The sequence below is a fragment of the Nomia melanderi genome, chromosome 2 (assembly GCF_051020985.1).
Source record: "Nomia melanderi isolate GNS246 chromosome 2, iyNomMela1, whole genome shotgun sequence".
NCBI classification, from domain to species: domain Eukaryota; kingdom Metazoa; phylum Arthropoda; class Insecta; order Hymenoptera; family Halictidae; genus Nomia; species Nomia melanderi.
Genome location: NC_135000.1, coordinates 2,420,187 through 2,436,984, shown reverse-complemented (window position 1 = coordinate 2,436,984; position 16,798 = coordinate 2,420,187). Strand labels below are relative to the sequence as shown.

Genomic DNA, 16,798 nt, shown 5'->3' with positions numbered 1-16,798 from the left:
CAAAAGAAAGCTACATCGTGATTCAAGTTTCATTTGGAAAGAAGAAATTCTGTACGACGTATAATAATCTCCACACTAATTGAAACTCCTTAAACATAAAAAATCCAAGAAAGATTTCGTATGCACCAGCCCAATAATTGGGAAAGAAGGGATTTGAGGGAAAAGATAAATTCGGAAGAGTCGTCCGCAGCTTGGGGCCGTGGATAATTTACGAGTCGTGTCGTGGGGGCGTTAGACACCCTGAGAGATTCCACGGGCTGCCCTAACCGGAAGCACGGTGTGAAACCGAGGGCGTCTGCGCCACCGAAGCCCTTTTCCGAAGGCGCCGCCCCTTCGTGGCTACGTGTCGTCGGTCTCATGAAAAAGGAATAAGGGCAAGAGGGAGAAGGTTGCGCGCAACCCTCTTCCGTGGCTTTCACTGTCCCTCAAAACGAAAAGGGTGGGTTATCTTCGCGCTTAGAAAGTTGAACCTTTCATACTGATGATGGGGCAACAAAAAATCCTCGAACAAAAACGTTTTATCGAATGTAAAATCTTTGTACCCCTTGGTACTTTATTTTTACTATAATTTTTTCGCAAATTTGTAATTGTAGTGCAATATGTTTTTATATTTTACTATACTTTATTATACTTTACTATATTTTACTATATTTTACTATATTTTACTATATTTTACTATATTTTACTACATTTTTCTATACTTCACTATACTTTACCATACTTTACCATACTTTACCATACTTTACCATACTTTACCATATTTTATTATATTTCACTAGATTTCACTATATTTGACTATATCTCTCTACATTTCACTACATTTACTATATCTAATATGTTTATTATATTTCATTATACTTCACCATAATTCACTATATATTATTTTTATCTCTGAAGTTTTGAAATACTTCTTTCCTTCAAATTGTTAATTAAGATTTCAAGGTATGTTAAACAAATGCAGACTAAAGGGACTTGAATTTGAAGATTTTAAGTATAATGCATGAAGTTTTTTGTTGGTTATCAAATGTGCTTCGAATAGAGAACAACATCTAATATTCTCTCTCTTAAAGCTTGTATCACGGAATAGAAAAATTTGTGTCAATTTTTGTACCTTCGTTTTGCGGTCAGGAGAAGAGGAAACTGACTGGGAATAATAATGGTCTTCCGTTCGCCGTAAATCTTTCTTTATGAACGATGCGATAGGGTTCCCCGTACGAAAATAGAGTTTTTTCTTGGCCCTCGTAAAATATTTATATGCGCAAATAGTCGAGTAGAGTCGGAAATAGGAATCATCCGCGACTCGAGGAGAAGAAGATATCGACAAGAGGACTGGTTAGTTTTTCTTCTTCCCCCTCCTCATACAAATGACCCTTTATCTACTACGTGAAAACATTTTTGCTGAAAGCCATCTATCTAGATTAATTAAAATTAAAAGAAAAAGTTCCATTTATTCTAAAGAATAATATTAGGTCAATGAATACTAAATTATTTTCAGAGAAGAAATACGAAGTAATAATACTACAATTAATATTTTAAAAATTGTTTTTATTATCAATTATTATTATATCAGTATTAGTTATCGAACTTTAAATTGTTTTCAGGCAAGAAATATAAAGAATTAATAATGCTAAAGTTAGTATTCTAGAAATCGTTTCCATTATTTATTCTTTATGTTTCTTCCTTAAAAACAAACACCATTTTTTAGAAGAAATCTCTTTCTTCAATTTCAAAGACATTTCCCCTATTTTCTCGTTAATTAGTGACACCAGTTTTTATTACAGTATTCCTTTACTTCTTCTTCGTTTATTAGTAGTGTAACTAAAGAAGAAATTTCGTTTTTCCCATTCTGTGAGGTTCTGAACCATTTTTAAAACGAAAATGAATAATCATTTAGAAAGAAGCGAGCATGAAATCATTTAACACCGCAGATGTCGAGGACTGCGAACGTTAGTAGGGGAGAGGTGACAAAATCGAGCCTCCGGTTTTAATAGAGAACCGAACTCGTTACAGTATCGTGACGGGCGTTACTTTTGTCAGACAGCTGGTACCCTGGTGACGTTTTTGGAAAGAAAACGAGTGCGGAGAGATCTGTCGGCGAGACCGAGGAAATCCTTAACGCTTCAGAGCCCTTCAGAACTTAGAACAAATCGAATTTTCAGGTATTAAATTATTTTTAACATTCCTTTATTCCTATTTCACGTTATTTTTACTTTATTTTACTAAACGTATTTTTACATTTATTTCTACTTTCATCTTTACTTTTATTTGTACTCTATTCATTTTTGTTTTTATTTACATTTTTGCTTTTATTTTTACTCTTTCCACTTTTATTTTTATTTACATTTTTACTTTTATTTTTACTTTTATTTCTACTTTTATTCTTACTCCTTTTACTTTTGGTTTTATTTATATTTCTACTCTGATTTTTGTATTTATTTTTACTTTTATTTTTACTTTTATTTTTACTTTTATTTACTTTACTTATTTCATTTTTACTTACCGTTAACCCATCCATCTGATTCTTTCTCTGGAACAAAGGGAAGAAGGAAGCGAAACTTTTTAACATGAGAATATTGATATCATTTCTTCGCCGAGATAACTATTTTAGCAAAAGTTAATATTCTTTACTATTTCGATGGTTTTTTCAAAAGTTTTTAATAAAACTTCGCTGAAAAAAAGGGGAGAGTCGTGTGAACCGGATCTTACGTCGCTGGCAGCTGTCGAGGGGACACGTCGTCGGCTTCGTCTCTCCTCTCGCAGTGAAATCTTGCATAAAAAAGAGAGAAATAGGTGGCCGTCGCGGAACGGTCGGCAATGCTGAGAGAAGGAAAGAGAAGAACGAATTTAATCATTCAATTCAATGAAAACAATAAGCTTTCAGCTTTCAAAAAAAATATTCATTTATAAGTCTAGGAATAATTTATTCGTCACGATACTTGTGTTTTGATTAGCAAATAATTTACTTAAAAAGAAGAATATTTTATAAAAATGTTTGTCCCACTCTTTTATAAAGATATTTGTGATGTGTAAATATTAATGCCTTCCAATTATTGTTATAAATATATATAATATTCATTTCATATTTAATAAGTAATATTTCATCATACATACTTTACAAAATATTTTTCGTAATAAATTTATTTATTTATTTCAGAATATATTTTTTTTAATATTAATCAAACAATGGGAATAGGTCACATAACGGAGATCAATACGTAAACGATTTTTAAAAAAACGCGAGTATTAATTCTTTTACGTTAGAAGTTAGCGAAAAGAACAATATTATTTATAGTCACTTAATTAAAAATCTAAAAATTTTACAATTCATTCAATTTTATATGACAAAAGGGAGAATACTTTAACACTTCATTATCATATTGTCAATTCATTTGAAAGAACATGGGATGAAGAAATAGTTCCTCCTCAATAATTTTGATGGTGTATTGTCAATATTTCCATGGAAAAATCATGATCACTGAAATGGTATATTCTTATTATATATTTCCAATGCAAATTGAAATTGACATCTCAAAAAATCATCAAAAAAACGCGTTTCCGGTTCATGGAAAGGGTCTCCGCGTGCTTTCCCTTTGAAGTGGCCGATAAACCGAAATCGCGAGACGCAGAAGGCAGGAAAGAAAGATTCTTGCCGGGGTCTCCGAGAAATTTATAATTCGAACCGCCTGTCGGCAACTAATTTCTGGTTTGATGGGCGGGGTCTGGGGACGTGAAACAATTTTTCTAGCGAAGATCTTGCCTCGGGAAGTGAACCAACTGATTATGTAATTTAAATTTTAATAAAAATAGTCGTTTGCAATTAATCTTGTTAAAATTTCTTGTTTGAACCGAATCAATATATGAATGGTTTAGAATAATAGTGGTCCAATTTTTATTTTTCAGTTCCCAAAAAAAAAGACTTTTTGAAATGTACTTGAATTAAATATTAGGATTACAATTACTTGATATTAGTGATTGCTGATAATTAATATTATGGAATTGTAATATTAGTATTTACTGTTATTTATTACTACTGTATTATTACTGTTTATTGTGATTAATAGAGTATGAACATTGTAATTACTAATATTATAATTTTTAATGATTAATATTATTAATAACATCGTAATATAAGTATTTTCTACTGGTTATTATTATTATTATTATTAGTATATATATATTATATTATACTAGTTCATTTATTATATTATATTATTCATTACAACTAATGGAATATCAATGTTACATTTACGAATATTAATAATTAGTAATAATTAATATTAGTAACAATATTATAGTATTAGTACTCAGTTAATCTAAGAACATTTCACAAAAGTTTTCTTCCTCGAGAACTCAGAAATAGCAAGCAGTTAATTATCCTAAGACACTCATACATTTATTTATTTTAAAGGAAACCTTTTCGTAATTTTTCAATGAATTTGGTGGAAGAAGAAAAAAAGAAGAATATATGGAATTTATTATTATGTTGTTTGCTGTCAAGGACGTCCAATTTGCAATACAGTTGCCAGGAAATAGTGTCGGTGGAAGCCGGAATCGGTAAACAGGAAAACACTGTCCGCATTCATTCGTCTTCGCTGACCCACATTCGCAGAAGTCGCTATCTTTTCGCCTGCTCGTCTCGCCCGCGAACAATCATCCATAAGTCAAACCACGGCTCGTTGCAGATCGCCTTAGATCTGTCGTTTCGTTCCCCGCGGCCGCAAGAAACGCCATTTTTAACATGAGACATCTAAGTGAAACGAGAAAAGAAAATTTATGGCCGTGGACAATGAAAAATTATTTTTCTCTTCCTTTGAGAAGAGCTGTATATTCATTTCGCGTAATTTGCAAATATTATTTACCGTCAGCATGTCAATTTATCAAAATATTAACGAATATTTTACATATAATAGTAATAAAGGGTAAAATTGGGAACAGTTTTGTTATTTTAGTTCTTTTTAGTATTAACTTTTGAAAATTACTGTTTTTATTGTCTCCAAAAGTTTATACGGAACTATTAAAATGTTCAAATAGTATACAATATCGTCGTATAGATTTTTATAATAAACAATACTCACCAATACACAGCTAATCTATCAAGCAAAGTTAACAAAGGGTAAACTGTAAAAGTACATAGCTATATTAATTCTTTCTAGTGCCAACTTCTAAAGATTACTGTGTTTATCATTTTCAAAAAATTGTACCGTGTAATAATAATGTGAAGAAATAGTATTTCACAGGTTTGAGTCAGATACAGGTAAATTATTGTATTTAGACGAGGATCGACAAATATTAATATTCGTTTCTTCCAGTGTCCGATTCGGCGAACAATGATTTTAATGTTAAGACATGAATCAGACGGTCGATAAATTAGTGGCAAGGCTGCCCGAGAGGAAGAAAAGGAAGTAGCAGTCGGGACGAGTACATTTATGGCTCGTATCTTCGTAGATAGTATTCATTAGGGACACCGCGTACGCGTCAGCGTACACCGTAAAAAAATCCCCGGAAAAAATGATTCAATCTACACTCGTGGGAAGTCGAGGCCTCCCGAAGGCTTCTTATAAAATGGCCGGTCACCATCTACGACTTTACATCGAATAAAACAACAAACTTGAGAAACCTTAGACCCTTTGATAATTTATGCATAAATACTTCCTTAATTTCATTAGACTTGTCACTTAATCAAGCTTCATTTAAATGGAAGAAATGATTAAAATATTCTTTGACTTTAAATTATTATAATATTTTCTTTGGGGAAATGTGGAGGTCATTTAACATTGATAAAATAAATATTTATAAATACGTAATGTATTTTTTGTTATTTTAAATTGATTGTGGAGGATTAGAAAAGGACATTAATTTGTTAGTTCAAGTAAATATACGGATTTCAGGAGAAAATCTAGGGCTATTTGAATTTCTTGTAATTTGTGTAATAATATTTTCATTTTGTTGTAGTATTATCGATGACTGGATAAAAAGGTGGTGAGAAGAAACGACAATCACGTAACTTTCAATTATTTCTCCTGACAGTTTTCATGGAACTTTGGAGAATTTATTTTCTTGTATCTAGGATGATCGATTTGTGATGGTCAGGTCGAAAGGAAATGCTAAAAAAGACGAGCCGCCGACGTACAAAGGGTACATGGAGCTGAGGTCAATGTCGAAGCGTCCGCCGCCACCTTACTCACAAGTGAACAGTTTGAAGCATGTGAAATTACACAATTCCGGAGACCAAAACGGTATTCTTGTGAAACTTCATTAATTTAATCGTTTTTCAAACATTCGATACTCCTACAATTTTTAATATTAATATTAAAGTTTCTTTGTATTTACAATTGTAATATATATTATGAATAATATAATGTAATAAAACAATATAATAAATTAACATGACATTATATTGCACGCAATTGCTTAATTTTTTTTTAAATAATATTTCCAAAATAGCATATGAATTTACCAATAAATCACTGATATTATAGCTGTTATAAATATTGTTTATCGAATATTAACAATTTAATTCAATCAAGTCATTCTTTCTCTTCCAAGACTCCAATAAAACAAAAGAAAAAGAGGATGTTTCATCCACAATAGAGATTAGAAGTGGTTGTACCAAGTACCCAAAATGCAGACATCTCAGCTATTGCATCACTGGATTGTCAATGGTCCTAGTCTGTGCTCTTCTAATCGCTTTGTTCTTCCCTTATCCGCTGCATGCATCGTGCATTGTTATATGGTAAGTGTAAACGAATAAACACAATAATAGCAACAAAACAAGGAGACCAAGAGGAGAAAGGAGAACACTTTAGTATACTTTCACTTGAACATTATCAGATCTTTGTTTGATGGACTTATTCTATGTGAAACAGTATGTTTCTTTAAATTTGGGGTATTTTAATGGGTTAGCGTGATTGTTTTGTCTGGTCCTGTAAAAGCCTGAGAAAAATGTGTTCTAAGATAACCGTCTACTTGCTAGCCGCTTCTGCAAACAATCCTGCGTATAGAGAAACTCAATATTACTAACCCGAGGCTGGTATATTTTCCTTTGGCTGGACGACACTGCTTGAAAAATATACGAACCACACTTTTCAAGCCCATGAGAACGTTTAGAAGGCCGATACCGTGTTATTTCGGTGCGCCCTTTTGAACTCCGCCACTGGCAAAAGATCACAATCAATTTTCTTCAATGTAAAACCTAGGAAGAACTTTCTCAATCAAATAATCGATATTATATTACGAAGTTCTTTCATTAATCCCTTGCTTTGCAACAACTTATCAGACTCGTGGTGATTTTAAAGAGAATATAATAGGAATAAATATTATTCGATCCTTCTGAATTCAAATTAAATGTTATTCTTTTATTATCAGTAATTATAATTTAGAGCAAACATAGAATATGTCTACATTTTTCTCGGTTTTTCAATGAATTATTAATGATAAAGTACCTAGCTGAATTGAGACAGTTGAGAAGTAAATCATAGGGCAAGGGATTAAATCTATACTTCAGTTTTTAAAGCATAGGAGAACTATCTTTCAGTAGATCCTTCAATCAGAATTAAATAGACAATTCTTTTTTGGTGATTTAACACTTTATATATATACTAAATATTCTTAAAATTTGTTGTAATAAATATTATGCCAATGTTATAATTTAGGATACAAGGAGATGAAGTAATATTAGTTTCTATTCGGTAGGAAATTTAGAGACCCTTGTACTCACACTATGCAAAAGTTCAGGTGGCAAATCCTCAACTGGTCGACCAGTGTCAACTGTGGCTTACATGATGCCAGGTGCCTTTATACAGTGAGAACAATAATTTTAAATTCACTTCCCACCACGCTGCGAGAATATACGATAAAGAATGATTTATTTAACAGCTTAATGAACCAAAAGCGAATGAAACTAATGTGATCAGAGCTGTTCATCTCGGATCGAACATGAAAACTATGGAGACCATCAAGATCACTTTTGAAACAGTGAACGATACCTGCGTGGTAACGGTATGGTTGGATTACTTCTTTTCTCACTGTTTTCCCAATATTTTATATTTTTTTTTTGTTCCATTCAAGGGTGAATCTGTGTCGAACGAATGGTTCAGGATATTTGATCATGGTAAAAATTACTGTAATTTGCGGAATCTGGTAACCGGAATCGGTTTCGACAGAAGCCCGAGGTTCCTTGAACTGACTACCAACGCAATTTGCACGCAATACAACATGGCGATCTGTCAATAGACTCGATTAACATTTCTAATGTGTTTTCATTTAATAAGCTTTATGATTTTGGACAAGGTTGTTATATGTGACAGTGTATACTTATTCTGATACTTTTATTAATACATGCGACGTTTTACAAAAATAAATAGCTACCGATCACATGGACATACACTTCACTTAACAGGCTAAGTACTCGTAAATTTAATTCAAGGCACGCAGTGTAAGTGTTATAAAATAATGGATATTTACATAGTAGACGCAATTTACAAAGTTACTGTCTTTATCCTTCTTGTACTATTATCTTATTCAGACTTTGATTTTTGTCACACGTTAAAATTCCATTTACAAATTACCTTATCCAAAGGTTGTTACGCGTAAAATCTATTGCAAATCTTTCAGTCTCCTATTATGGAAGTACCGGCGGAGTGTCTTGAGCAAAAATAGTTGCCATTAGTGGCAAACAAACGGCATTTCCTTCCGCTTCTAGTTAGAGCGCTACACAGAACTCTAGGCACTGCGTACGATGGACTGACGCTATAAAATAGTGTTTAATATTTAATAACGATTAATTTAGAATAATAGATCATTTTTTCTGAAGTCTATTTCATACCTTCTGGATGGGGAACGTTGAACGTAGGAAGCTCTGCTCCCAGAACCTTCAAGTTTCCTCAATCGTCTTCTCAGTTCATTTGCATCTACCAGGTGATCAAGGTCACTGACACTGTCATCGTTTTCATTTACTGCTATAGAGTTTTCGAAGTCGGTGGCGTCCTCAGATATCATGCTAGGAAACTCCCCTTGGCGACTGTAAATAAGATCCTCCCTGGGTTTTTTGGATGGCATATAGGAACAGGACAATTCTTCGCGTTGGTTGTAATTTTGCCTGCTCCAAGAGATTGCAGATTGTACCAAGGAAGCACATTTTTCTGAAAAGACGATTGATTAAGGAAGATGGGTTAAGTTATGCAATGGCAACTTTTGAAGCTACTAACTTACGTATACAATAATTTATTTGATTATAAATGACATTGCAAATACGCCCAATGCTTCTTTTCAGTTTCGTGTATAGGGATGAAGATGGTGTCCCGGACGACTTAAGACTTGCACACGAAGACGATATGTAGTCTTGTGCAGTACCATTTGCAAGGCCATTTTTATTAGTAATTTGTACAGGTTCTGAGTGTATAGTTGCCTTTGGTGCACAAAGACGTTGAATTCCGGTCATGACGAAATGCACTGTAAAATCGAAAATATTTTCAGTATTGTTCGATACGTATGCCGATACTTTTGTTTCATATGTAAATACATACTTGCTGTGATTAAGAATATCAATACAGTCATCGATGTAAAGTCTAAGCAAGCATCCATACCATGCTTTAAGTATGATACCAAGTTCAATGGCACTAATCCCATTATTGTAACCCTGGTCAGCAGAGGTGCATGGAGAAATGCAGCAATTACCATAGCACACAGTAAGTAAACAACATGTAGACTTGTACGGTACATTCTATGCATTTGTTCCCCAGTGTCACCAATATAATTAGTCAACCAACTAAGTTTTTCATCCACTTCTGCGCGCATGGAATTTGTTAGATTCCAGAGAAAATGAATTGTGTCATTAATCCGTCCTAATTTTTCTAAAGTTTCTTCATATTGAAGAAGTGCTTCTTCATGTTGTTCATATATACGATTAGTACTGGATTCTATTTTATCCCAAATCAGTTGGGCTTGTTCTTGAATATTCATTAAATCTTGAAGAATTTCTTTGTGGTTCTCACTATGTTCAACAGCTTGTTGCTCTAAGCTCTGACTTGCTTGTTCTAATTTCTGTTTTATGTCTTCTGCCATTGTTGATAACTGATTATGACCCATTCTAATCAGGGCCTTTTCATTGTATAATTCTCTTAGATTTGATGTTACTAATTGCTGGGCTGATACTTGTGCATCTTTTAGATGTTGTTGTTGTTCTAATAATACTTTATTTCCTTCAGATAAAGAAGATAATGCTTGCACTGTTTGTTCTTCTAAACGATCTTGGCTTTCCTGAATTATTATTTGATCGATTTTAGGTAAATGACCAGTGCAATGGACATTAATATAATTCGTTTTTATTTTTATACAATTACCTTTAAGGAACCAAGCGTTTGAATTTGCGTATGTGCAGTTTGCATTAACTTATTAACAGTCAATTCAGTAAGAGCACGAAATTGAGTACTACGAGCTGCATAACAAACTGCTCTTGCTCTGTTACTCATTAAATGATATGCATTCCACATATCTGCATCCATATCTGTTGTACATTGTTTCAGAGACTATGAAGAAGCACAGAAGTCACATACACGTATAGTCAGAACAAAGTAGATAAACTATTACTACAAACTTAAAAATGCAAGATTTATTCACAATTTATAACAGTATAGTCAAGTAGATGTTCACAAGTAAATGGTACTTTATGTTATGAGAGTGAAACTGAACAAAGCTCAGAGGTGGTCTGTTTCTCAGTGGGGGAAGTTGCAGGTCTGAACATGTCTAAAACTACCCCTCTGCATATGCCAAACACACACATTGCAAAGTCACATAGTAACATATGTGAATGAATTCAATTTCTTTCACTATGATATATAATAATAATAACTTTTTTATAACAAAGTATTTTGATAATTTTGTATTAATGTTATAGTGTTAAACATTTAGAAATGTATCATGATAGAATCTAATATAATTTTTAAAAAATCAATATTAAACGAACAAGTAGTTTATTTTGTATATAACTTACCATATCTTCTGTGCAAGGAAACATCTTCCTACCTTCCACAGCTGACTGACAGTTCAATAGATTCACACTTAGTTTGGCTAGTTGTTCTTCAGTCATTTCGGAGCAAGAAGTTCTAATCTTCATGATGACTTTATGCTGACAAGTTTCCAACGGTGATGATACTTGAATTTCAGTAAATTTTGCTGCTTCTTGAAGAAACTTTTCATCTTCTGTCATGGACTCATAGGGAATTGAAACCAGTGGTATTCCATCGGCTACCAAAACAGTGCTCTCATCGTTAGATTTGCCCCAAATCCATCCAAACATTGTGTTTGCTTCACTCTGACAAGTTATTGTGATAATAAGGTATACTAACAAATATGTATACCCCATTTTTTCCATATTTTCTAAACGCACAACCAATGAAATTCTACTACTTGCTTTCTTTATCAAGCTTTTATCAATAATTATTACTAATGTTATACCTAATTTAAATTATCTAAAATAACACTTTTAGTGCTTAAATGTTATATACAATATCTCAGGAAAACGTACACTTAATAAAATAATAATATCAGTAATTTTCCAGAATGTCATCACATGCAACAAACACTTTCCTCAGTAATGTTGGATATGCAAACGTTATATTTCCTGATACAAGAATTAAAGTTTAGGACAGAATATTTTTAACTTCAGGAAAATTGACTGTTTCATTCATGTCATCAAAAATTTTACAGCACTAGTGTATAACGGACAAAAATAACCGCTCTACAGGTGAAACGTGATGACATGTGTTTATTTTCTCTCATATAGTGTTCGTAACCGTTAGAGCACAAGATGGCGGAAAATTTTGAAATTGAAATTTCTTTAACATTTTACAATTGCAGATGATCTGTAAGATGATATAAACAACAAATGATGCATACAAGTGATTTCTAGTTATTACTAAGAATAAACGTAAGCTTTTTAGATAGATTACATAATCAAATAATTTTAAACACTCTCTTTAGAAGCGTTAACAAATCAGAAATTCGGATTCAGGACGTTCTATTTACCGCCAAATAAATAGCCAATCACAGTGAGTCTTACTCAAATGATTGGCGCCGTAACAGTTTCTCTTCTGAAATGTCAAGTGAAGTGTTATTTCAAAAGTTTTCGTCAATAAATGAAGGTTTTTTTTATGTTAATAGTTTTAGAAATGTTTTATGTGACACATTTTGAATACCTGAAACAAGCTTGCGCCGTTATTTTGTAATGTCATTGCATGTAATGATGAAAAAGCTGAAACAACGATTAACCGGGAGATAACCTAATTCAATGTATTCCAGTAAAGGTATTTCCCATTATACAATTTGAATTTGTATTAAATTTTTTAATGTATTTCATAGATTCTGAAAGAAATTCTGTTATGTCAGGAAAAAGTTTAGTACATTCATATTTTCATTTTATAAAATATGTAATTTAAGAAAAAAATAATATTTATTCTTCTTATAACATTATATTTACAGAAAATAATTCACATGTGTTGTACAAAGTGTTATTTATAAAAAGTTAAATACTGTATTATTTTTTATCTAAAATTACTTCACTAATTCCATACATTCCTGCTAATAATCTCCCATGTGATATTGGCACTGGATCTTTTGGTGCTATATACGGTCCCTTCTCATCCATATATACATATCTATATTTTTATGTTAAGGAATTTTTAAGAATTGATATAATTAGTATGTTAACTCTTAGATGAAAACATATATTTAAGAAGGATACGGTAATCTTAAGACCCAATAGGCACTTTGAGATAGTTTTATAGGTTCGTCACAACCAGTTACGAAAATTGGACACGGTGGTGGGCCTGGTTGAACCCTAGGATTCAGTGTGACATGAACAGGAGCTTTTGGTGTTACCACATGAATTCTCATTAGCTGTGCTATTAGCGGCTTTGTTTGTCTAAGCAGTTATAAAAGTTCAAATATTAGGATTATGTTTGGAGTAACAATATCTTTTTCACAGTTACATACCTGCAGGGGCAAGGGAAGTAAAGAGGCATATCCGCTGTGCTAGATGTGACTTTATTCCCACTGTCTTTTACAATTCCATTTCCAGTTGCTTTAAGAACCTTGTCAGGGGCAGATGCCATAAATCTATGTCCTCTTGGACATTCATACTCCACTCCAACAAATATCTTTACAACAAACTCTTTTCCACCTTTAGATTTCCGACCACGAATAGTATTTAAATTCTGAAAATTCTTCCCCCTTGGACAGTAACCATGTACTCCATGATCGCCTATTGTTGGCCATAGGGAACCCCTTTCTTTTTGATGTTCCAATCTTTCAAATACAAAATATATAAAATATAACTATGATAGAATTTCCTGGAAAATTAAAAATTTTTCTAAATGTACTGCATTTTAAACTACCTCACAGTTACATCCCATGGTAGAAGGAAAGCAGAAGTAGGCAATACGCCAGTCTGGTGTTGTAAACCCAAATTATGAGAATATAAACTACTTGGTCCAAGACAAACTAGAGACCAGCTCGAAAATTGTGGTAACAAACCAGCTGGAGATTCAGTGTGTAACATTCCTGGCAAGTATTCTGTAGTTGATGGTTGACGGACCAAAGATTTCTCTGTGGAATTTAAGTCTATAAGATATTTTATTAATACAAATTGTTTATTGTCAAAAATAAAATTGAAGATTCATTAATTTACCTTTGTTATCTTCTTCATTATCAGAAACTTCTATGACCACTTTGTGTGCATCGTTTGGTGTTAGACTAGTTTTAGCATGTTTGTTAGTATCATTATTCTCACTTGGCTGCTGGGATTGATCACCACTCTCGTACGGAGTACGGATATCATCTGAAACTATAAACGACATTAAAATTACAAATTACGTCAGTTTTAATAATATAAATATACCATTAAGAGTGTTGACTCCTAAGCTGCAGGCTGGAGTGTGTCCCCTTGGTGTAGGTGATTCTGCATGACTAAAAGAGTCTTTGCGTTTGGATGCAGAGAGTAATTGAGCCGGTCTGCAAATAAAATATATAGTAATCTAAAGTTTTATAAAGTATCCATAATTTTTTTAAGCATAGTCAGACAATTTAAACACCATAACTGCATAAAGTTGACTCACCTAAAATTATGGGTGCTTGGTTGAAAAACTGGAAATTGAATACTTTCTAATTGTGCACAGCCACATTGTTTGGCTAGCAATTGGAAGTAATCATAATTAGCCTGTTTTAAACTGAATGGATCTTCGCGCGACGCTTGACAACGGCCACAGTTACAAGCACAAATATATCGAACTCCGCTACAGTGTTCTCTAATTGGTAAATCACTGTAAGGTGTGAAATAAGCTTTAATTATTGTAATATATTGTAAAATTGGATGAAATAAATTTGTTTTTAGTAGCCATACGGGTCGCTATCTCTGAGATCTGTCTGTTCTCCACCTCCAGCACCATCACTACCACCTCTGTGAATTGGGTTGGTGCAGGGATTGCCTGTGAGGGAAAGAACCTCGCACATTTGACGGCCAGATCGCCAGTGTTTCTCACATTCAGCTTGTAATTTCTCATTAAATTCTTCGAACAGAGGCCCCCGTGCGTGCATCTCGAAAACTGCCATTGCGTGAGCCAATTTTGTCTCGTGGTATGCCCTAATCAAAATTTAACTTCACTATTGATACTTGATATATTAGTTTCCTAATAATTTTACAAACTTAGTGTATACCTTGTGTAATGTTGAGGTAAATTTTCCTGATACGTTTGCAGTGCTCTTGGAAGCACTTTGCTGCATCTACTTTTGCTAAATTTAACATCTGTATCCAGCAAATTATGTAAAGTTAATAATTCTTTATCAGTTCCATCCATAAAGTAGTCATAGACTCTATTTGCCACCTCACAGAATGTACTAACTGTTGGTATCTAATTTATGCAAAGAAGTAACAACATAGAATCATTTCTTTCATAAATTTTAGATGAATTATTAATTCGAATTCTCAATGTTAACCTCAAAGTATGCAGGTATGGAGTGTCTTCCAACATTGTCATCAAAACCTCTAGCAAAGGCCAGGTTTATGTGTTGTTGCAGAAATAGTCTGAAGGAGCGAGTTTCTGAAAATATGTATCTAACTGGTAGAGTTTATATTATTATTGTTGTTAATTATTTATTTACAATTATCTACAAATTTATATTTTATTTGGGACACGATTGTCTATTCCTGAGAATTTTTCGAGAACGATTATTTTGCTTACCCGTTTCTGTATCATCTATTTGAAAATTAGAATCTTGACTAGTTATACTTCTCGAAGTGCTACTACCAGAACTGATTTTGCAACTTTGTATGAGTTTCTTCGCCATGTATCCCAAAATATCTCTAGATTCTGTTGTTCCAGTGTGTACATAAACAAATTCTTGATTCGCAGGAATTGCAAATAGAGAATTTGAACTAAAAATTTAAATAATAAATTTTATTATATATATACAAATAGTTTTACATTTACTTGTATTTAATAATTCCTCACCTTATGTTAGTTACTATACGGTTTTTCCTTAATACTTGGTAAATTTGGTCTTCCAAGGAATGCTCTAATTTTTTTATATTAGTTTCACTAGCAGGATCTTGGAATATATCAGGACATGTTTCAAAATAGAATAATACCCTTGGGGAGCATGGCCTAACATTAGACACCCAATCTTTAGGCAAACTGCAAATGCAGCTCAAAACATCAGACAGCTGGGGTGAAACTTTTTGCCTGAAGATAAAGGAATATATAAAATCCAAAAGGATTATCTTCTTGTATAGATTAAGTTATAATATAGTAATAATTATATATTTTTGAAACAAGACAATTCTTACCTTACAATATCCATTGCTCTGAATAAATGAACATAACTATAATCAAAGGTATGTGTGGGATGAGTGAGAATAATAACATGTGATATATGAAATAAAACAAGCAATGCCCTAGCATATTTATCTTTCATATGAGCCCACACACTAAGAAAATCTTTACAGTCTTGTTTTTCTGTGAACCTATTATATTCTGTTAAAAGGGTATGCGTATCCAAGAAACCCCGTAGATGTAAATATATAGTTTTATCTTTTGTATCATGATATCCCTCTATCTCACACTACAAATAAAATTATTATATCGTATCTTGATATTTTTAAGACATATATTTATATGTTTCTTACAAATGTGTCTTTGTCCACTTCTGGTTCATCCAGGAGATCCACTTGAAGGATTGAACTCAGCATGTTTGTCTTGCATCCTTTAGCCTTATATTGTGATTTTCCAAACACAGAAACAATTACCACTTTTTTGTCTGTTTGCAAAAAACTAGAAAAGAATTATTAAACAATTTAGAATTATTAAACATTTTACAAAATTTTCGTATAATACGATTAATTGTAGTGCTCAACGATTATGGATTTGATGCGTTGATTGTAATATAGTTTTTTTCAATTTGTAAATATTTATCTTCTCAGAGTAGTAAAAAGTTATTTTTTTCTTTTAATCAATTTATTACCTATCTGCTTTGCACGGAAGTCGAAATTTTTGCGGACGCATTATGTATTTGTTTATGTTTCTGCGACTCGTAGGTTATGCCATTGTAAAATGAATAACTGTATTCAGGGCAATAAGTGGGTATGAAAGTACTAGAAAAATTTGTTTAACGTATCAGCGTAATTCAATAATTTATTTAAATACTTCTTATTATTAAGGACAAGTTGTCTGATTTACTAGGAGTTTTCGTTTATGTGATTCCTAGTTACACGGCCTTCGTGTAAGGTGCCGAGCTTTATTATCGATTA

The 16,798-nt window shown here is 32.6% G+C and overlaps 3 protein-coding genes across 11 annotated transcripts; 1 reads left to right on the top strand and 2 right to left on the bottom strand.

Annotated features, from left to right (window-relative positions):
* The first annotated feature begins 2,027 nt into the window (after nt 1-2,027).
* Nucleotides 2,028-8,336, top strand: LOC116425971 (uncharacterized). The gene is made up of 6 exons (XM_076374477.1): nt 2,028-2,159; nt 5,953-6,236; nt 6,547-6,733; nt 7,693-7,801; nt 7,876-7,992; nt 8,068-8,336. The coding sequence occupies exons 2-6, from the start codon at nt 6,083-6,085 to the stop codon at nt 8,230-8,232; spliced, it is 732 nt and encodes a 243-aa protein (XP_076230592.1). The 5' UTR covers nt 2,028-2,159; nt 5,953-6,082; the 3' UTR covers nt 8,233-8,336.
* Nucleotides 8,311-11,943, bottom strand: LOC116425922 (protein brambleberry). Of its 7 annotated transcripts, none has more exons than XM_031974230.2 (7): nt 11,455-11,943; nt 10,991-11,376; nt 10,341-10,526; nt 9,525-10,257; nt 9,211-9,450; nt 8,825-9,140; nt 8,311-8,748 (listed from the first exon to the last, which is right to left on the bottom strand). In XM_031974230.2, exons 2-7 carry the CDS (start codon nt 11,369-11,371, stop codon nt 8,610-8,612), a joined length of 1,995 nt encoding a protein of 664 aa, XP_031830090.2. In that variant the 5' UTR covers nt 11,372-11,376; nt 11,455-11,943; the 3' UTR covers nt 8,311-8,609. The 7 variants fall into 7 exon arrangements, with proteins under 7 accessions (XP_031830090.2, XP_031830096.1, XP_031830091.2 ...); XM_031974236.2 differs by having other exon boundaries at nt 10,991-11,311; XM_031974231.2 differs by having other exon boundaries at nt 11,525-11,943.
* Nucleotides 11,944-12,468: 525 nt separating this feature from the next.
* LOC116425920 (nonsense-mediated mRNA decay factor SMG8) lies at nt 12,469-16,798 on the bottom strand. Of its 3 annotated transcripts, none has more exons than XM_031974227.2 (15): nt 16,513-16,798; nt 16,178-16,322; nt 15,839-15,874; nt 15,504-15,734; nt 15,234-15,427; nt 14,989-15,092; nt 14,710-14,903; nt 14,396-14,635; nt 14,112-14,315; nt 13,895-14,007; nt 13,685-13,840; nt 13,392-13,617; nt 12,991-13,302; nt 12,740-12,919; nt 12,469-12,653 (listed from the first exon to the last, which is right to left on the bottom strand). In XM_031974227.2, exons 2-15 carry the CDS (start codon nt 16,204-16,206, stop codon nt 12,533-12,535), a joined length of 2,340 nt encoding a protein of 779 aa, XP_031830087.1. In that variant the 5' UTR covers nt 16,207-16,322; nt 16,513-16,798; the 3' UTR covers nt 12,469-12,532. The 3 variants fall into 3 exon arrangements, with proteins under 3 accessions (XP_031830087.1, XP_031830084.2, XP_031830085.2); XM_031974224.2 differs by having other exon boundaries at nt 12,471-12,653; nt 15,839-16,113; nt 16,513-16,792; XM_031974225.2 differs by having other exon boundaries at nt 12,471-12,653; nt 13,392-13,602; nt 15,839-16,113; nt 16,513-16,790.